Source organism: Salvelinus fontinalis, chromosome 9 (genome assembly GCF_029448725.1).
Source record: "Salvelinus fontinalis isolate EN_2023a chromosome 9, ASM2944872v1, whole genome shotgun sequence".
In the NCBI taxonomy this organism is placed as follows: domain Eukaryota; kingdom Metazoa; phylum Chordata; class Actinopteri; order Salmoniformes; family Salmonidae; genus Salvelinus; species Salvelinus fontinalis.
Window position 1 is genome coordinate 13,121,428 of NC_074673.1, and position 21,720 is coordinate 13,143,147.

The 21,720-nt window shown below is 43.4% G+C and overlaps 1 protein-coding gene across 1 annotated transcript in view; it reads right to left on the reverse strand.

Moving 5' to 3' along the window:
• poc1b (POC1 centriolar protein B) overlaps positions 1–21,720 on the reverse strand; it is a 52,789-nt gene that overhangs the window by 23,556 nt on the left and 7,513 nt on the right. Inside the window, exon 10 of the mRNA XM_055933435.1 lies at positions 21,525–21,605. Coding sequence (XP_055789410.1) covers positions 21,525–21,605 — 81 coding nt within the window. The remainder of the gene's footprint in view (positions 1–21,524; positions 21,606–21,720) is intronic.

Consider the following 21,720-nt stretch of genomic DNA (forward strand, 5'->3'; position numbering starts at 1 on the left):
ACACCGGAACGGCGGGTATCAAATATGGTTGCTTTTTGAAAGGGTGCATTAACCCCCCTAATTTTAGCTTCCCAACTCCTAGAGGGTGGGATCGGCTTCCCGAGAGCCTCGTAAATAACTGGGAAAGTCAGCGGCCTGCCGGAAAGAAACAGCAAGAGGGGTCCGCGCTGGAATGGCGAGGCATCCTGGGAATTTGAGGAAAACTGACTTTACCAGGAGCACCACACGCTCCTGTTTCATACATGTGCATGCACGAACACAAATGTGAAGGGACGTGCAGCCCTTGCACCCAGTCGCCCACATAGAGGTCAGGTAAAGTCAACAAGGAAGAGGAGACTAGAGGTTAAAAGGAAAGAAGGAGAGAGAGAGTGAGAAATAAAGAGAAGAGAACCGGGGAAATGAAAGAAAACTGTGAAGGAGGGAGAGGAATTATCCAGAGTTGGAGGAGAGGCCCAGTCAAGCCTCAGAGGCTAGTAAAACAGGACAAACTGAGCCTTCGGTGTCCTGACTCCTGTCCACCCACCCAATCAGCCACCTACACAAGGTCAGGGGTCAGCCTGAAACAGAACTCACTAGGTGGAACACACACACGTCTGATTGTATTGTACAGTGATGAGCGAAAGGGAGTCTTGTTTGGGCCTAATGAACCCTGTAGGATTGTCTTCCATAATATAGGCCTGTGTATAATATAGGCCTGCGTCAGGAATCTTGTTCTTTCCACTGTTTTTGCTGCCATCGGAAAAATCTGAAAACACCCCATCGCACGTCATTCAGCCTTTAAACCATATGTTCGGTCAGCTATGTGAAGGTAATTTGATTTAAACTTTAATCTGATTGACATCAATCACATTAGTCGCTTTGTCTGGGCCTTCCTAACTGATTGCCCTCACATGCACCATTCCCTAAATAACTACTGCAAAAGCGTCACAAAGGCCGCAGAGTGGGGAACTCTTGACAACGTCACGCAATCAATCCAGAAGTATACCACTAATTCCCTACAGAGTGAACTTTCCAAATATAAGAGGGTAGAAATAGAACTAAATGGGTGACTTCATTTCATTAAGGCAGTGTTGAAATATAGCCAGTTGGTCACAAGGGGCCCAAGTCACAAAACGTATACCTTTTTGGTAGGGATGCACGATATATCGGTGAACATTTTGGAACCTGATGATATTAGCTAAAAAATGCCAACATCAGTACCATTGTCTAGGTTAACGCAGATATGAAAAACAGATGTCAAAGCTGACGTGCATACCTATTTAATGTCAAACACAGTTCTATTAAGGAATGTTGCACGTGCAAATTCAGAACATACAAGCCAAGCGCCACCACTACTATCAGTAGCACTGTCAAAGTTGTACAAAAAAAGTCTGCAAACAAGCAAAAACCGTCCTCGAACGATGTGTTTACAATACCGCGTTGGTAATAAAGCATTATTTGTTCGATCGTAACTCATGGGGTAGCTAGCTAGATTTAGCTTGGTGTTACGTTCCCCAGTTTCTGTGTTCTGTTTTGTATTTGAGTGTGTGTTTCAGGAGATGGCTTCCTGACCAGCTGATTGGTCAACCCCAGGCTAATTGGTGATTGGAGCTGACCCCGCCCCCTCGTCAAGAAGCAGCTGACACTAATCACCATTGCCACCTGACGATAAAAGCCAGTGTTCTGCCCCAAGAGATTTGTAGAAGATTGAGAGAGGAGAGATTTGGAGATTGAGAAAAATTAGATTGTGATATAGTGTGGGTTGTGAATCAAAAAGTGTGGTATGTACTGTTGTTGTGGTAGCAGTTTTTCTATGTCCTGTGTTTGTGAAATCGTTAATAATTACTCTGTTTTCGTTTGTTCCCAGGGGGGGAAGGAGAAGGCACTTTGGGAGTGCTTAGGCAAGAGGCCCGAGGGCATACATATACCCGTAGTATATTTACTGTCTAGGCACACTAGGTAAGACCTGGGCGGACCACCCCCTGTATTTTGGTTAGGGCACCAGGTGGTGCTAAGTTAGGTAAGTTAAGTGGGTAGGCAGGTTAGATAGGAGAGGGGGAACTTTGATATTTACTTTCTTTGCTTTGGTTCCGTCCAGCCCCTTTTCCCCATATTACCGTGTAAGAAAATAAATTCTAGTAAACGGTAAATTCTGCTTTTGTGTCATCCTTACTCGCACCTACAATCCATACCTCTTGCACTTCAGAGAGTTGAGTTGTAGCAGGGAGTTGCGTTCCCGCTCTTCTCAGAAGCGTGCGTAACACTTGGTACCTAGCTAGCACCAATACAACTAGCCTGAAAACAATGACCAGTAGAAACTGCAGTCATTTTCATTATTCAGGAATCCTTGTAAGTATTAGCTAGGTAGTCACTTGTTGTTCGCCTATTGAAACTCAACTTCAGTTCATGAAAATACATAGCTAGCCAGCTACTTAACCCTGTTGCCCAAAGCTAACGTTATAAGCAGCAAGCTAGCTCAATCTGGCAAGTGAGGCTCGACCTGACCAAGTGTTGTGAAGCTAGCCACAATCAGGATTCGGCACAATACTGGAATTTGCGGGTTGCCTTCAAAATAAAAGTACCTATTTGAAAGTGATGCAGAAGGTTACAATTGGTGGAATCATGCCATATTTAGACTAGATAATGTTAAACAAGGTTGGAATGTGAAGCAATGAAATTGGGTATTAATTCACAGTTTCAGAGTCCCGTAATATGAGCTACGATGCTAATGTTCTCTGGGTGTCACTGAGTAGACTGACACCCCATGTCATTGATCCACAATCCATAGGTAAGGCTGTACAATGAAATAAGTATGCCCCCAATGCAATTCTAAAGTATAACACATCCAGTGTGATTTAAATCGATTTGTCAAATTAACAAATTGTCTTTTGATTTTATATAAAATTCCAACATCGTTTAGCATGGTCTATTAACCTATGGCATAATTCTAATATTTGTATTCATTTGTATCAACTTTTATTTTGAAGGCTAACCGCAAAGTCCACTATTGTGGCTATTCCTTATTGTGGCTAGCTTCACATAGATTGGTCCGATCACCATTAATTAAATAAGACGTGTCAAATACTTTTTTAAATAAAAACTGTCTTATAAGTGAGGGTTATTTTAGATGATGACCCCTAGCTACATAGTTAGCTAGCTATCTATAGCTACTGAAACAGATTGTCGTTTTGCTATGTTTTTGGGGAAGAACATTGTTCGCATCCATAAGCTAGCTAGCTTCTTTTTTTTTTAGGACCAGCACTGTAGGTAGGTGCGCGAGACAACTTTAACAGCATCATAGCATACATATCGATGAATCGTTGTGACATATGAAATACGAGTGATAGTGTAATCAATGTGTAATATCTACGTAAAAAAATGATGAACACGTTAAATTATGTGACGTGCAGTCATATTCAGGTCCTGATTGATCAACAAGCTTTTTTGACACGTCAAATAGTGTTGACATGTAACTTTTTTGACATAAATTCATATTTTCAATGACGGCCTACCACGGCCAAACCCGGCCTACCCCGGCCAACCACGGACTGCCCGGGGCGACACTGCCCAATTGACAGTGGGCCAATTATGGTGGAAAATACTTATTTGGCTATTCTTATATATACTTATTTTCCACCATAATTTGCAAATAAATTCATTAAAAATCCTACAATGTGATTTTCTGGATTTTTTTTTCTTATTTTGTCAATTGAAGTGTACCTATGATGAAAATGACAGGCTTCTCATCTTTTTAAGTAGGAGAACTTGCACAATTGGTGGCTGACTAAATACTTTTTTGCCCCACTGTATATATATATTTTAAAGAGCGAAGAGGACGCAAGTGCGAGGTTTGGTGAAAGAGGGAAGAAAAGTGAAACTGAGAAAAGTGGATAGGAAGGACAGGGACTGAAAGTAGGGTAGGTGGCCATATGGAGGTTTAAATGTGTGAGTGAGAGAGGGAACAATGGATGAAGAGAGACCGGAGAGAGGGATGAGTGAGCGATGGATGGAGAGAGAGATCAAGGGAGAGATGGATTTAGGGGGGGCGGATTCGGAGGGGCGTTATCATTATGCTTAATTCTAGGTCAAATTTCTATTTTTCTGCATACCTAAGCATACCTGACTGGTGGTTATTTTTCTAAAGAAACTAAGTATGCTTCTCTGTCTATCTGCTAAGATCTGGGTAAAAGATTGAAAGGAATGTGAGTCTTATTTCAGCTACTCTAACTTGATTGGAAGCCTGAAATGGCTTCTTGGTAGCTAGTTGGGAGATTGGGAACCTATCTGGGCTAGCTGAAGCCAACTTCATAAAATTGCTAGGTGGCTAATAGTAAAAAATAAAGTAATTTGAAACAGGACAAAATCTGAGGGGGCACATGCCCCTGTGCCCTTCTGGGCATGACACCTTAACTGTACTATAGGTAAATCTCAAAACAAACTGCAGCAATGTTTGGTGTCAAGCAAAGCTTGGTTCTTCGGAGGGAGGGTATCTGATGGGACATGTGAAAGCCCGCGAGGCACACATTATGAAATGGGATGGTGGATTGCACAAAAGGTGACCCAACATATCAGTACCCGGAAAGATTTCAATCCCAAACCCTGCGAGGAACCATGCTGAAAGCTTTCACACAAAACATAGGAAACAGAGTCACCATCTAGACTAGTCCTCATTCATTCAATGTGCCTTTGCCAGGTACACGAGTAGAAAACAAGCAATTCACACATTCAAAGAGTATAAACATTTTGGTAAAAACATTGACTGAATACTTGGAAAAGCATCAATACACAAGAAGTTGCCAAAGGGTCGCTATGCTGGATTTGACTTGAGCAAAGCTGCCTTACAAATGCCTCATAATCCCCTTTAGCACTTGAGCTAATACCAAACGGAGGGTAAAGCACCTGTGGGAACCCACTACTCTCTGTGTAAGCCAAGAGCTAATTGCCCCAATGTAAAACAATGGGAGCGCTAAGCTAAGCTAGCCCAGCTAATAACCCTCTCAGACCATGCTCCAGTCCAAGCTATTCTAACCTTTCCTGGGTTCCCACACATTCTGGGCTCACTCCCCCACAACAAACACTTAAGAGGCCTAAGCATCTTCAATTCAGGGGAAAGTTTAATGCTGATACTTAAGCAGAACACACAAATGAAAACACAAAACAAAAAGGGCATACCATTAGTATGAAAAAAAACTTTGCTGGGCAAAATAAACTTTTTGGGCAAAAACATCACTTTTTTTTTCTAGTCAAAAAGTCTCAGATGTGCCCCTTTTGAAAAGAAAGATTAAAGTAACGGGTCATTAGTTCAGATTGAAGAACTACCACAGATCAACAACCAAACCACTTTTCCTCAGGATATCACACCAAAACATAAATCCTCCATAATATTTCACTAGAACTGGTGTGATTATAGAGGATCTGATTCTGACCTGGATCTGCGAGTGGTTTGGAGGGACGTCACAGGGGGTAGCATGTTAGCGTTAGTCACCAGGAGATCAGAATCAAACAAGTGAGGCCTGGGAGGAATGAGGAATGTGGAGCCTGTGAAGAGCTCTTTCACTCCACTCTCATACACTGGCTGGCCCCTAGCTTCCTCTCCGGTAGTTTCCCCATGCAGCATCAGACCACTCGTCTCAAGGGCTCACCACACCTCAGACCACTCTGGTCACAGAGAGGAAGAACACCATTTTATAATGCATTTGAAGGGGAAGTTCTCTCCGTTATTTTATTCTATTAAACAGTGTGACGTTTCGGTCTAAACAGACCTTCATCAAACAGACATTGACGTTGAAAGCCTTTGGACAGAAGGGGTTAGATGTCATATCCTAACCCCTCAGATTTCAGACAACAGGATTAGAGATTAAAGGTCATACCCTAAGAATAAATGGGCTGAAGTTGAGCCTGTGAGGTTAGGAATGGTATTCTATGAATGAAGTGATAGTTCAAGGGAATGGGGTTAGGGTTAAAGTTCATATCCTAAAGAGGGTGATAATAACTTCCACCCAGCCTGTAGGGTTTGAGTTCAGGTTCATATAGACAGTGAATAATGGAGTTCAGTTTAGAGCAGTGGTATTCAAACGTTTTCATCTGGGAACCCATTTTGTTCACCAGAATTTCTGGGGAACCCATCCCAATTCTAATGATCCAACCTTAAATCAGTAAATGTATATTTTCACGTCAACAAATAACCTTCAACTCAATTTTTCAAATACTCTCTCAATAAAATAATCAGTACTCTTAATTTTTGCTTCCCAAAAATTCCCCCTGGGGTCGTGACCGACTTTGAATACCACTGGCTTAGAGGATCCTCTGTCACTCACTGCTTAGTTTGGACAGGTACTAGTCTGAGCATTATACACCAACCTGACAGAGTAGAGTCAAGGCAGCAGTCAGACCTTAGGGAGTGGGAAGGCAGAGACACTACAGGACAAAGCAGGGAGGGAAGGAGAAGGTCAAGAGACCATGAGTAAAGAAGCGAGAGAAAGTGAGGCCAACAAGATTGAGAAAAGCAAAAAAAGGAACAAGAGAAAACAGAGGAGACAGCACATCAAACAATGAAACCTTGAGGGGGCCAGGGAGAGAAGGGAAGGGTGATTGGCTCTTTGGTGAGTAAATGGGTGGGTGAATGTGGAACAGAGAGAGATTAATGACTTCCAAAACAGGTGGACCGTGGGTTGGCCGCCCCTCTGATGGGGGTTAACCTGGGACCCCCGTCAGTGTTGGGTGTCTGCCATACCTCCGGATGGAGCGGACGAAGCCTGTGACCTCCTAGCCCTCTCCCCTAACAGGAAAGCGGATTTGTTTTCCTATCCCTTTCCCAGTAATCCTCTCCTCTCTCACACACACTATGAGGAAAAATAGATTTGGATATAGATAAGGATTTGACATTCCGCTCCCTTCCTGTTTATGCATGAAATGAATTGAATTTGGATAATCACCCCAGGCGTGCGCGCACACACACAAATTTCAACCCACAAACCCACTCAAAATAGCATCAAAAAAATGTCCCTACATCCAAGAGCACCTAAACCTCCCCCCCCCTGCAACCCAACTCCCATCGACCTTGGCCTGCAGTCACAAGTCTGCAGGCAGAAACACTTCTCTACAGATGAATTAGTCTGTTCCCCCCCACGCAGGAATAAACCCACTTTAAGCCGATGGCAGAGTTCTACGTTTGATCTACCCACGCAGTTCACCATGCCACGTCGTCTCCCTGTCTCTCTGCCTCCACACTGGCTAGTCACAAGTAGCACAGCAGAGGTAACTGACTTCCACAGAGAAGTCAAATAAATACATATTGCACTGATACATGGCTGGTTATGGTGATGAAAAAATATACAGAATCAATAGTTCCATATTGGGATATTATTTTTGATGATATATCGTATCGTTTTGACATGCTTGTTGGCTGTACCTGCATCAAAACTCCAGCATGTTTCCTTCATTGCGTGTTCCCCATCTTTTTAAATAGGGACACAATTTGTTTTCAGCACTTTTATTTCCATGACTGATCAAAACTAGTTCTCATGGTTCTCTGTTGTCCCTCTGCACCAGACATATGGTGAGCAACATGCTTGAACCTCAAATCACACTATCCATTCACAATACATATAGAAACGTGAGCGTCGCAATACATAGCGTATCGGCACCTAAGTATTGTGATCATTTGGTATTGTGACGGCCCAAGCTGTTGATTAGTGTTTAAATGGTTTAGTGTCAACAGCCATGTACCAGGGAAAAGTAGTGCCATGTAAAACCCCACGGCTGGTGAACTGCAGTGCGCTTCCGTTTTGAGGAGGGGGTCACAGTGTTGTGGCCTGGTGATATTTATGGATGCCAGCTATAAGGAGGTGGCTGGATGCATGGAACCCCTCACACAGCTACGGTACATAAACATGATTCACAAATAGACTGACGAGGTCTCAGAAATACACAGATGTACTGTACAAACTGTGGTGTTTTACAGGGAATTTTATTCACACAAGGTCATGAACTACTACTAGCTATATATTGCTGATTTGAAAGTCTCGATGGCCTTCGTATCCTCCTATACACATCATTAGAAAAAGAGCTGGAGAAGGAATGAAAAGGAGAAGAGGTTTCAGCCAGTGCTCAGACAGCAACAAATAACCAGGAGGAATAGATCCACTACTTCAGTGAGCAGATTACATTACAATCAATATCTGTATTACAACTCCTGTCCTGACTGACACCAGTTCTATTTTCATCGTCTAACCAAGGTAGCGAGAGATAACAATCAGTCAAGAAAGACCGAGGGAGAGAAAAAACAAAGAGAGCTTCATTGGCCATTGAGGTCCCCAGCCGACAGAATACCTTTAATAGACCTGTGGGGCTATATTTAGCCCTCCTGTGTCGACTTACTGTCAGCACATTTCAGCAGAGGCCCCTCCGGACACAGCGTGTACCCTTGAGAGAGCAGCAGAGAGAGAGAAAGAGGGAGGGAGGGAGGGAGGGAGGGAGGGAGGGAGGGAGGACAGAGCCTTGTGTAGCTGAGGTGATAGCGGATGCTATGCAAATTTGCAAGGACTTTCTAAAGCAGTGTGACAGACACCATTTTTTTTTTTTTTAACGATATACTCGTACAGTACAGTTAAAACACATCATCTGTAGAGACCCTTCAATGATCAGAAGGCAAAAGGAAGGTTGAGAAGCAAATTCTGATTAGTGAGACATAGCCAAAGCACACGAGAGAGAGATAATAGACTTTACTTTAACCTTAAAGGAAAGCAAGTTTGGCTGCAAGAACTTGGCTCGGGAGGGGGAAGAAAAGCCTTGTTCAAAGAAAGGTTACGTAGTCCCAGTGCCGGCCAGTCCTGGCCGTTCTGCCGTCCTAGGTGAGACAAAAAAAATGCGGCCCATCAAAGAATAGTCCCAGCAAGCAAAATTACGTAATTGTTTTTTCTAAAATACATATTTTTCCAGATGTTGAAGATTAAATTAGAATAAATGTAGGTTTTGAATGAAAGGTGAAAAGATGTCTTTGAAATCAGGTTCATTTTCATTTCTGGATGAAAGTTGAAAATGTCATTTAAAGTGGTTGCTCCACTAAAAGTTTTGTGATTATGCTGCGGGATTTAGAGGTAATTTGTGGTTTAGTACGGTACCCTGCGTCACCACTTCCAGACCAGCGCAAGGTGGAGTTAGAGCACTGATTAGGCTTTTGGGTCCTACTGTGTCTCTGACATTGAATGGGCGACATAAACCTAAATAGAAAATGATATTTGTGCACGACTTCAATATTACTTACTAAAACTGTTACACTAAGGTTTTTAATCATTTTATTTTGGTCTTACTGTAGTACTTTAGGCCACTCCCGAATGGGCATGCTGTACAGTGCCTGAGTGGCGCAACGGTCTAAGACACTGCATAGCTGTGAAGCTACAGATGCTGGTTCAATACCTGTGCCCGACCTCGACTGGGAGACCCATGAGATGACTGTAGACTTTTGGTTCCTCTCCCTCTAAAAACAGAAATAAATAATTCTAAATAACTGGCTTTATTTACAAATTAGTAATAATGTCTCGCCCCATGTTCAGAATGGACTTTTTCCTCACTGATTTTAAGTTATTTGAAAACAAAGCAATTATTATTATTCATTTAGAATGATATAAAAGCCTGTTGGATATTCTCACAGATATATTATTAACCCTGTTATTAGCAGGACAATATACATTGGTCATATTGTTCATGGCTCCTGAGTGGCGCACAATGGGATTGCCTTGCAGTTCTCCAGCTGTATCCACTGAAAGCATGCAATGTTCAAGGCACGAGGGCACGGGAGGCGCCGCAGAGCCACGCACAGAAGACGGACCTAGCCCATGGGGAAGGGAAGAGGAGGAAGGGGATGGACCCCCACCCCGCCACACAGGCAAGACTTTAAGGGGCATTGCACTAATAATGGAGCTGACAAGGGAAACGTTCTGCACGTTCAAACTAAAACAACTTAACTAATAACGGCATCTTTATGCTTTCAATTATAAAATACTCTTTCAAAATGCCGATGTTTATTTAGTTATGGATCCATAACGAATTACTATGGGAATAAATATAATCAAAAATATCCTCCAATCCTCTATGTGTAATTATTGGCGGAGTCAGATCATATTTTTCGATATACTGTAAGGCCTACCGTAGGCGACATGAGTCTCACTAGTGTTGAGTAACGTGCTGTTAAAAGTGGTGTAGCTCTTAGAATAGCCTACAACAATAGCCTACAACTATTTTAGCACCGTTTCGCGCTGCTCTGAGACAAGCATGGGGACTGGACTTGATAAATCAATGAGATTTTTTATTTTCACTGAATCTACGTTTGGGTATTGGTTAGACTAGAATTAGAGTGTATTTACAAGGACAGCCTACTCCTTCCTCCCTGTCGGGGATTTGAAGCTCGGTCTCCCGCGTGCCCGCACGACACAGGGATTCTTTAGCTAAATAGCCCAGTACTGTACTCCCGACCGTCACATTGTACAGCGCCATATTTTCCATTCCATCCTAAACGGAAACCCAGAGGGTTTTTTGTTTTTCTTAGAAACACCATAATATTAATCAAATTAAACCAGAAATTCTAAAAGTAATTGGAAAGGTAGATAAATTATTTGTGACGTTGTTACAATAAAGAATGTAAACAAGATGCTGTGTTTTTATTTACAGTAGTGACGGACAGCTGGTGGCATTTTGAAAACAGGTTTTCAAACACTTGTAGCCTGGCTACTGTAGGCGTGAACATCCCCCTACCTGCAATGTTTTCGATGCTTAAGTACTCTGAAGTGTTACATTTCTAACTCAAACAGCAGTACATTATTTCTTCATCAACATCTTTATGCTTTCGTTAATAAAATAACTAGCAACAGTTACCATTCAAAAACGAGCTGTTTATCTAAATAGTGTCATTGTGACCAAAGAGAACAGACGAAATGTACATCGTTTTCATCAAGCCAGCTTCTTTCTATGGTGCTACCCTTTCAGAGAGGACTTGAAAATGAGCCGGAGCTGAGAGGATCACTATTTGGTTTCAGTGCATTTGTTTCAGTGCATTTTCTTCAATACATTTTTTTTTTTAAATGCATATAGCCTATCAATGTGTAGGCATACTGTGTAATAAAATCATATATATATATATGTATTTTAAATTGTATACTAAAAACATGATTTTGTTTTTGCAGAGCATACAAACATGCCAACAACCATCCGTGGAGATCAGAGGACTAAGGGCTGGATAAGGTGTCGCACCGAAAAAACGCATGGTTGCCAAGAAAGCGGTTAGTTTTGCTAGATTCTTAAAATGTGTACGCAGCATGTGTTGGAGTCACTTTGAATTCTTAAGTGATCTACCGTTTCTATCATAGGCCACTGTAATCGATGGGGGCTCAGGGCGGTACCATCCTGCTCATCTGATAAAGGTGCACATGGATCAGATTCAAACTTTGAAGACCGAGATCGAGTCATTGAAGGCAGACAAGCAGAAAGAGAAACATTATCAGAGGGCAGAGATACAGATGACAGCTGATGCATTTGTCCAGAGCCAGGTGGCATTGGCGGAGTCAGGCGTAGAATGACACGTTGAAGAGTGCGAGGAACAAGATGGAGTCACAATCCATGCCAGGCACACGTGAGCTCTGGAACTCCACCACCGACAGGCAGAGTCAACATACCAGTCAGGTTCGTCAGTTCACCCTGACATTTCCATTCCTCTTCTGACAACAGAACTTGACCAACTGCTCACCAGGCACAGCAAGGTCCATCCAGACCGTTATGCTATTCCAAGGATGTGTAACCAAAGAGAGATACGACGAGTGGGCACAGACCACCAACCGAGGCAAATGTGGCTTACCAGTGAACCTCCGGGCGTTCATCATTAATAATTTGTCTCAGAAGTTTCTGTTCATGACTGATGCAACCCGAAAAAGCATTAAAGACAGAGTTAATGAGGACACCGAGAAAGTCTGGACATGGCCTGCTCTCCCTTATATAAGGAATTAGGCACTTTGCTATGTTTACTTGTCAGACTGCACAGAAGCCTAATAAACAAATGCAAGTGGATTATATCTTCAAAATGCTTTATCCAAATGTAAAAGCATATACTGTACAGTACTGTATTTCTTCATCAGCATCTTTATGCTTTCGTTAATAAAATAATGATAAAAATACTCTTTCAAACACACACGGCCACGTTGTACAGCGCCATTATGGCGATTAGCAGGGCTATATTTTGGCTTCAATGGACGGCGCACAATTGGCCCAGCGTTTCTCTCCCTCTAAAAACAGAAATAAATGTTTTGGCCTTTATTCAGATAATGGCTCACTTTTTTAAAACAAAAATAACCTCAAATATCGTTATATGTAATCAAGTTGGTGGCACAGTCATATAGCAGCACCTACATAAAGCTGAGTGACTCACTCATTCATGGCTTTGGATCAAAATAAGTACCAACATTCTTACTGATAGTCTTTAATAAATAAATAAATGTTTTCCTGACCTGGACACCATGTACAGTATTATAATAGCCCATTATGGGGTATTAGCAGGACAATATACCTTTACCAACACTTTGTGGATGGGGCCTCCCCAGTGGCGTAGCTGTTTAAGTCAATGCAAAATGCGTTGCTACAGATACCCGTGCCGGCCGCCACCGGGAGACCCATGAGGCGGCTTTTGGTTTTAATTTAGAATCCTCTATATGTAATTTTTGGAGGAGAGTCATGTCATATTTTGTATATACTGTAGGCCTACCGTAGGCGACATGAGTCTCACTAGTGTTGAGTAATGTGCTGTTAAAAGTGGTGTAGGTCATATTTAAAGAGCATATTGAAGTTAGAAGCAAAAGCCTACAACTATTTTAGCACAGTTTCGCGCTGCTCTGAGATAAGCATGGGGACTGGTCTTGATAAATCAATGAGATTTTAAATTTTCACTGAACCATAATATTAATCAAATGAATTAAGCAAGTACCAGTCAAAAGTTGACACCTACACATTCCAGGGTTTTTCTATATTTTTACTATTTTCTACATTGTAGAATAATAGTGAAGACATCACAACTATGAAATAACACACTTGGAATCAGTTAGGAACAAATTCTTATTTTACAAGGACAGCTTACTCCTTCCTCCCCGTCAGGGAATTAAACCCCGGTCTCCCACGTGCCTGCATTCTCTAGTACAGCCACTATTGAAAGCTATCAAATGCTTCTCAAAGATGCCCTCTGGTGGTCAAACTAGCACTAACTAGCATTAAATGGAACCAGTGATTCACACTTAAATAACGTGCCATTGAATTCTGTGGCACCATGCAAGCTGCGCCACAGTACGCTGAAACTTTTAAAGGACAAACCACTGTATAGACATCTATGTTTAGGCCAAATCAAGGCTGGTCCAGACCGGAACAAAACCTGAAACAAAACCTGAAACAAACATCTATGATTTAAGATTTGGTCCGGACGGGACCAAAAACCAACGTCTAGACAGGACCAAAAGGCATCAGCGTCAGTCCATGCTTACAGAGTTACACGGAACCCAAACCGGCTGCGCGCGTGAGCCATCATGCGCTATCGTGCATAAATTTACTTGTACATCAAACGCGATCATGACACGCAGGTTAAAATATCAAAACAAACTCTGAACCAATGACATTAATTTGGGGACAGGTCGAAAGGCATTAAACATGTATGGCAATTTAGCTAGTTAGCTTGCACTTGCTAGCTAACTTGTCCTATTTAGCTAGCTTACTGTTGCTAGCTAATTTGTCCTGGGATATAAACATTGAGTTGTCCTTGTTATTTTATCTGAAATGCACCTCTACTCCGACAATTAATCCACACATAAAACAGCCAACCGAAATGTTTCTAGTCATCTCCTCCTTCCAGGCTTTTTCATCTTTGAACTTATATGGTGATCGCATCTAAACTTTCATAGTATTACCCCGATAACAAAGTTAGTCTTTCAATCACCCACGTGGGTATTACCAATGATGAGATGGCACGTGGGTACCTGCTTCTATAAACCAATGAGGAGATGGGAGAGGCAGGACGTTCAGCTCGATCTGTGTCAGAAATAGAAAGGAGTTCTATTTTAGCCCTTGGCGTCGCAGATGCTCGTTGTATACAGATACAAACTCGAAACCACTGATCATGACAATTTAGCCCACGGGATGAAACTCCTGGACAGCAGTTGTGAGTAGCCTGATTGTCCATTCCATGTATTTATTTAACGAGGCAAGTCAGTTAAGAACCAATTCTTATTTACAGTGACGGCCTACACCGGCCAAACCTGGACGACGCTGGGCCAATTGTGCACCGCCCTATGGGACTCCAAATCACAGCCGGTTGTGATACAGCCTTGATTCAAAAAGGGTGTCTGTAGTGACGCCTCAAGCACTGAGATGCTGTGCCTTAGACTGCTGCGCCACTTGGGAGCATTTTACTTCGACCGGTCCTGTTTTTTGGATACACTACATGACCAAGAGTATATGGACACCTGCTCATCAAACATCTCATTCCAAAATCATGGACATTAATATGGGGTTGGTCCCCCCTTTGCTGCTAAACCAGCATCCACTCTTCTGGGAAGGCTTTCCACTAGATGTTGGAACATTGCTGCGGGGACTTGCTTCCATTCAGCCACAAGAGCATTAGCGAGGTCAAGCACTGATGTTGGGTGATTAGGCCTGGCTCAAGTCTGCATTCCAATTCATCCCAAAGGTGTTCAAATGGGGTGGAGGTCAGTCAAGTTCTTCCACACCGATCTCGACAAACCATTTCTGCATGGACCTCACTTTGTGCACAGGAGCATTGTCATGCTGAAACAGGAAAGGGCCTTCCTCAAACTGTTGCCACAAAGTTGGAAGTACAGAATTGTCCAGAAAGTCATTGTATGTTATAGCATTAAGCTGTACCTTCACTGGAACTAAGGGGCCATGCCCTCATGAAAAACAGCCCCGGGCCATTATTTCTCCACCAAACTTTACAGTTGGCACAATGCATTCAGGCAAGTAGCATTCTCCTGGCATACGCCAAACCCAGATTTGTCCGTTGGCCTGCCAGATCGTGAAGCGTGATTCATCACTCCAGGGAACTCGTTTCCACTGCTCCAGTCCAATGGTGGCGAGCTTTACACCACTCCAGCCGATGCACGGCCATAGAAAACCATTTCATGAAGCTCCCGACAAAGTTATTGTGCTGACATTGCTTCCAAAGGCAGTTTGGAACTCGGTAGTTAGTATTGCAACCAAGGACAGACAATTTTTACACGCTACTCGCTGGTCCCGTTCTCTGAGCTTCTGTGGCATACCACTTTGGGGCTAAGCCGTTGTTGCTCCTAGACGTTTCCACGTCACAATAACAGCACTTACAGATGACCAGGACAGCTCTAGCAGGGCAGAAATTTGACAAACTAACTTGTTGGAAAGGTGGCAACCTATGACAGTGACACATTGAAAGTCAGAGATCTTCACGAAGGCCATTCTACTGCCAATGTTTGTCTATGAAGACTGCATGGCTGTGTGCTCGATTTTATACACTGGTGTGGCTAAAATGAGCAAATCCACTAATTTGAAGGGGTGTCCACATGCTTTTGTATATATAGTGTATGTTTGTTAACATGTCGGTGCATTTTTTTATTTGATTGGGCGACCATTTAGGTTAGGCTATTTGATCTGAGAAGTTAGGTAAAAAGTATCTGTCTCATTATATTGTCATAGATTTTATCTCCAGCCTGTAGACTACAGAAAAGGCCACACACTCTTTCTACTATACCCTATATCTGCTACATGATTTACCTTAGATTACTTTTCAGACTAAATGTTGGAGTGCCGCAGCGATTCGTATCTCCAACAGTACCTCGGAGAGGCGTGCTTGGATTCGACAAGATAAATATTTTGCGCCCCTGCCTTTGACAAGTGGGCACAGCTTATCATAGGGCGCCATCAGCGCTCACCTAAAAAGCCCATATGCCACTGGTTGAGAGAAATTGTCATTGTATTTGGGCAGAATTATGTGAGGTTTTCTGTGTTGTTGGAGATGGGTCTTTGTCAGTTTAGCTCAGAAAATGCCGACCTTGTCAATCTGCCGCCATGTGCAGCCACCTAATCCTGCCTCATAAGTGGGCCAGCCTTCGGCAGTCCAAGGCAGCAGCACAGCCCTCAAGCAACAGCCTGCCTGAGTCCGAGTGCTCACTGCATAAGGGGGAGATGAGGAAGAGAGACTGAGTGAGGGAGGGAAGGAGAGACCGAGAAAACCCTACTAAATTAGTGATCAGGCTTGCCCCGCTTGTATCTTTGATGAGTGAGATCATGTTTGGCCACTCACATGATGCCAACGCCACAGCGACTGCAGTGAGGGCTGCTTGGAGGGAGAGGGCCGATAGAGGAATAGCAGATGTATACAGTGTCTTGCGATGTTTTCCGTTTTGTCCCCTCCATCACCAGACGATTGACTAGTTGGGAAATGTTGCGTAAACATCTCAGTTACAGGAACACCACCTCCACAATAAGTACATCACATAACAGCAAAAAGGACAATGTCGATATGCAGGCCTTTGTGTTACTCAGAGGAGAGATGGTTCATTCGATCAATATCTTTACAGGACCTGAAAAGACGGAGCATTCATTTAGAGAAATCATGTTCATGTTGGCACATCAGAAGCCTTTTAAGTGCATAGAACATACACAGAATATTTATTTTAAGCATAGTGTTCACTCCCAGGCGGTTAAGAGGAAGTCTAAGATAGAGCTTGGACAATATGGGCCATTAGAACAAGACAATTGATAGCTAAAACATTGAAAGCAGTAGTTTCAAGGTTAACAAAAAAGTGAACTGGTGCACACTAATGTTGTCATGATAATTGAGTCAATTTATCGTGATAGATATTTATTTTTTTAGGGCCTATAGTAGTTTGGTACACATCCCTCAGTGTATTTCTCTGTACGTGGAGTTCACTCTCACGCGGTTAGGCAGAAATCTCTGCCAGCTCTCCTCTCCTGGTGGAAAGTGACCCTGGCTCCCCTGGGGACTGTGTGTGTGTGTGTGTGTGTGTGTGTGTGTCTATCTTTAGCCACTTCCATCATGTCTGGTCACTCGTGCTCTTCTATCCACAGCACTTAAATCTGGTATCCACACCTCTGGGCCATCCAATATCCTGTATTTCCTGTTCCTACTGCACAGGACGGAAGCTTTGGTGCTGGCAGATTCTTGTTTACACGGTAGCATGACAAAAGAAAACAAATTGTATTACATCATATTGCCATTTGCTCTGGACTAATTTCACACCTGCCTACTTCATGTAGTTCAGTTGATGTGATTTCAATTGAACGCAAATTCAGTTGACACTCAAGGTACACTCCCATTGTCTCAGCCACTAACCCAGAGAGGATGCGGAGTGAGATGACACAGGCAAGCGAGGGACAGAGCAGAGCAGGGGAAAAACATGAATGCACCATTTGCCTTTGAGTCAACCCCAACACACACACACTGGGCTTCCGAGTGGCACAGCAGAAACCCTGGTTCAAATCCAGACTATCACAACCGGCCGTGATTGGGAATCCCATAGGGCGGCACACAGTTGGCCCAGGGTCATCCGGGTGTGGCCAGTGTAGGCCGTCACTGTCAATAAGAATATGTTCTTAACTGACTTGCCTAGTTAAATAAAAAAATCTCACATTCAGAAAGTATTCAGACCACTTGACTTTAAAACATTGGTTTGTTACAGCCTTATTCTAAAATGGATTACACACAGTTGACGTTGGAAGTTTAAATGTATTTGGCTAAGGTGTATGTAAACTCAGTTTCACAATTCCTGACATTTAATCCTAGTAAAAATTCCCTGTCTTAGGTCAATTAGGATCACCACTATTTTAAGAATGTGAAATGTCTGAAAAATAGGAGAGAGAATGATTTCTTTCAGATTTTATTTCTTTCATCACATTCCCAGTGGGTCAGACGCTTACATACACTCAATTGGTATTTGGTAGCATTGCCTTTAAAATTGTTTAACTTGGGTCAACCGTTTCAGGTAGCCTTCCACAATAAATTGGGTGAATGTTGTCCTATTCCTCCTTACAGAGCTGGTGTAACTGAGTCAGGTTTATAGGCCTCCTTGCTCGCACACACTTGTTCAGTTCTGCCTACAAATTTTCTATAGGATTAAGGTCAGGGCTTTGTGATGGCCACTCCAATACCTTGACTTTGTTGTCCTTAAGCCATTTTGCCACAACTTTGGAAGTATACTTGGGGTCATTGTCCATTTGGAAGACCCATTTGCGACCAAGCTTTAACTTCCTGACTAATGTCTTGAGATGTTGCGTCAATATATCCACATAATTTTCCTGCCTCGTGATGCCATCTATTTTGTGAAGTGCACCAGTCCCTCCTGCAGCAAAGCACCCCCACAACATGATGCTGCCACCCCAGTGCTTCACAGTTGGGATCTTCGGCTTGCAAGCCTCCCCCTTTTTCCTCCAAACATAATGATGGTCATTATGGCCAAACGGTTCCATTTTTGTTTCATCAGACCAGATGACATTTCTCCAAAAAGTACAATCTTTGTCCCCATGTGCAGTTGCAAACTGTAGTCTGGCTTTATGGCGTTTATGAGGCAGTGGCTTCTTCCTTGATGAGCGGCCTTTCAGGTTATGTCGATATAGGACTGGTTTTAATGTGGATATAGATACTTTTGTACCCGTTTCCTCCAGCATCTTCACAAGGTCCTTTGCTGTTCTGGGATTGATTTGCACTTTTCACACCAAAGTACATTCATCTCTAGGAGACAGAAAAGCGTCTCCTTCCTGAGCGGTATGACGGCTGCGTGGTCCCATGGTGTTTATACTTGCGTACTATTGTTTGTACAGATGAATGTGGTACCTTCAGGCGTCAGGAAATTGCTCCCAAGGATGAACCAGACTTGTGGGGGTCTACAATTTTTTGCTGAGGTCTTGGCTAATTTCTTTTGATTTTCCCATGATGTCAAGCAAAGAGGCACTGAGTTTGAAGGTAGGCCTAGAAATACATCCACAGCTACACCTCCAATTGACTCAACTGATGTCAATTAGCCTATCAGAAAGCTTCTAAAGCCATGACATCCTTTTCTGTCATTTTCCAAGCTGTTTAAAAGGCACAGTCAATTTAGTGTATTAAACTTCCTACTGGAATTGTGATACAGTGAATTATAAGTGAAATAATCTGTCTGTTAACAATTGTTGGAAAAATGACTTGTCATGCAAAGTAGATGTCCTAACCGACTTGCAAACACTATAGTTTGTTAACAAGAAATTTGTGGAGTGGTTGAAAAACGAGTTTTAATGACTCCAACATAAGTGTAAATCTGACTTGAACTGTACATACATACATACATACTTATTTTTCCCCCTCAATCTGAGCGCTTTGGGGCAGGTTTTCATCAAGGATCTCTGTACTTTGCTCCGTTCATCTTTCCCTCGATCCTGACTAGTCTCCGAGACCCTGCCGCTGAAATACATCCCCACAGCCTGATGCTGCCACCACGCGTCACCGTAGGGATGGTACCAGGTTTTCTCCAGACATGACACTTGGCATTCATGCCAAAGAGTCACATCTTGGTTTCATCAGACCTGAGAATCTTGTTTCTCATGGTCTGGGAGTCCTTTAGGTGCCTTTTGGCAAACTCCAAGTGGGCTGTCATGTGCCTTTTACAGAGGAGTGGCTTCCATCTGGCCTCTACCATAAAGGCCTGATTTGTGGAGTACTGCAGAGATGTTTGTCCTTCTGGAAGGTTCTCCCATCTCCACAGAGGAACTCTGGAGCTCTGTCTGAGTGACCATCGGGCTCTTAGTCACCTCCCTCACCAAGGCCCTTCTCCCCTGATTGCTCAGTTTGGCCGGGCAGCCAGCTCTAGGAAGAGTCTTGGTGGTTCCAAACTTCTTCCATTTAAGAATGATGGAGGCCACTGTGTTCTTGGGGACCTTCAATGCTGCAGAAATGTTTGGGTACCCTTCCACAGAGGTGTGCCTCGACACAATTCTGTCTCTGAGCTCTACGGACGATTCCTTCGACCTCATGGCTTTGTTTTTGCTTTGACATGCACTGTCAACTGTAGATTTACGCACGGAAGCATACATAACATTGGCATGTAGCCTCATCGGCATAGGCACACTGTACCCCGCCACACACTTATGAAAGCCTACATACACACACACAAAAGTCTCCAATACATAAACACATGCATACGCACAAACAGCCTATAACATATAAAAGCATACTCACACAGACGGAATCACCCTGAAATAATGACTGTCAGTGGGTAAAGACCCCCTCCAAGCAGAATTCAGCCCCACCCTCCCTCACTACGCTTGTTAAGGAAGCAACATTAGGAAACACTAACCCAGGGCAGGAAGATACTGTGTGGGTTTGGAGGATATCTAGTAGTCCTCCCCGGTGATGGGAGCTGACAGGGAAGGACCAGGGGGTGAACCACCCTAGTCCTTTCATTCAGTACAGGCCTCTGTTAGCTAACAGAGTGTGTGTGTGTGTGTGTTAGTCTGGGAGATGCTTTACTCTCACTGCTTCACTTTCTCTCCCTCTCTCTGCTGGCATCCACTCAGCGACGCTCTGGCGACTCACACAGGAAGCCAAGCCAACCTCACACACGGAGAGAGCAAGCCAGACAGAGCGAGCGACACAGAGAGCGAGCCAGAGCGACACAGCGAGAGAGCGCCAGACAGAGAGCGCCAGACAGAGAGCGCCAGACAGAGAGCGCCAGACAGAGAGCGCCAGACAGAGAGGAAAAGGAGGATAGTACATGCAGCCAGACTGTACTTTTTAGAGAAGAAGAGAGAGAAGAAGCTCTTTGCTGCCTACATGGCTGAATGGGATCTGCATATTCAGTAGGCATGTTGTTCCCACATCATGTACTGTGATAACATTAACTCAACACACCATCTACAAAGACGCTGGATGCTACCAACAATGCCATGTCAAACTGTCTGTCCGCAGCGCACCCATTTAGGCCTATCTGATATGAATGCGCACATGAACAAACTCATGAATGAATAAACTACATATTACTTTGTTCTTCTACAACCACAGAGAAGCCCAAGCTGCCTACAGTACAGTGTTGCTCTGTTTGTCAACCAAAAATAGCTCCCTGGTATTGTGAATGCCTTTGAGTGCATTGTGGGTCAGGGCACTGCAACAGAGCACACACAGAGAAGGTGTTGATAATGCTGTTGTCACCAATGACACAATTAAACACTGGTCTGTATCACCACCTGGTGGACTATACATGTTACACATCATGAAGTCTTCCCGGGAAACTCAGATGGCGCACCATTACACACACACACATTCTGGTGGTCAATCCAAGGACATGTTCATTAGTGCACACAGTAAGGGAAAATTAAAACTGTTTCTTATTGGAAAAGACCCCGTTTCACTCAGTTTTGGAGCGTTTCCTTTTGTTTCATGCCTACTGAAGATGACTCAGCTCAGTTATAGATGAAAATGACATCTGACTGTGCTGATTGGCTGTGAGGGAGAGAGTGCTGGTGGGTAGAAGGGTTCTTACCGTAGTGGCTGTGTAGAGGGCCTGGCCCACCTCTATGACCGCTGGGGCAATGGTCTGGGTGTCTGCCACCATGGGACTGATCTATGGGGAGGGAGGAGAACAATGGTGTGAAGCATTAGGAATACAAACACCACCTGTATGCATTATGGATGCATTTATAGGAATATGAATTTTACATTGGCTGAATCAAATGTGA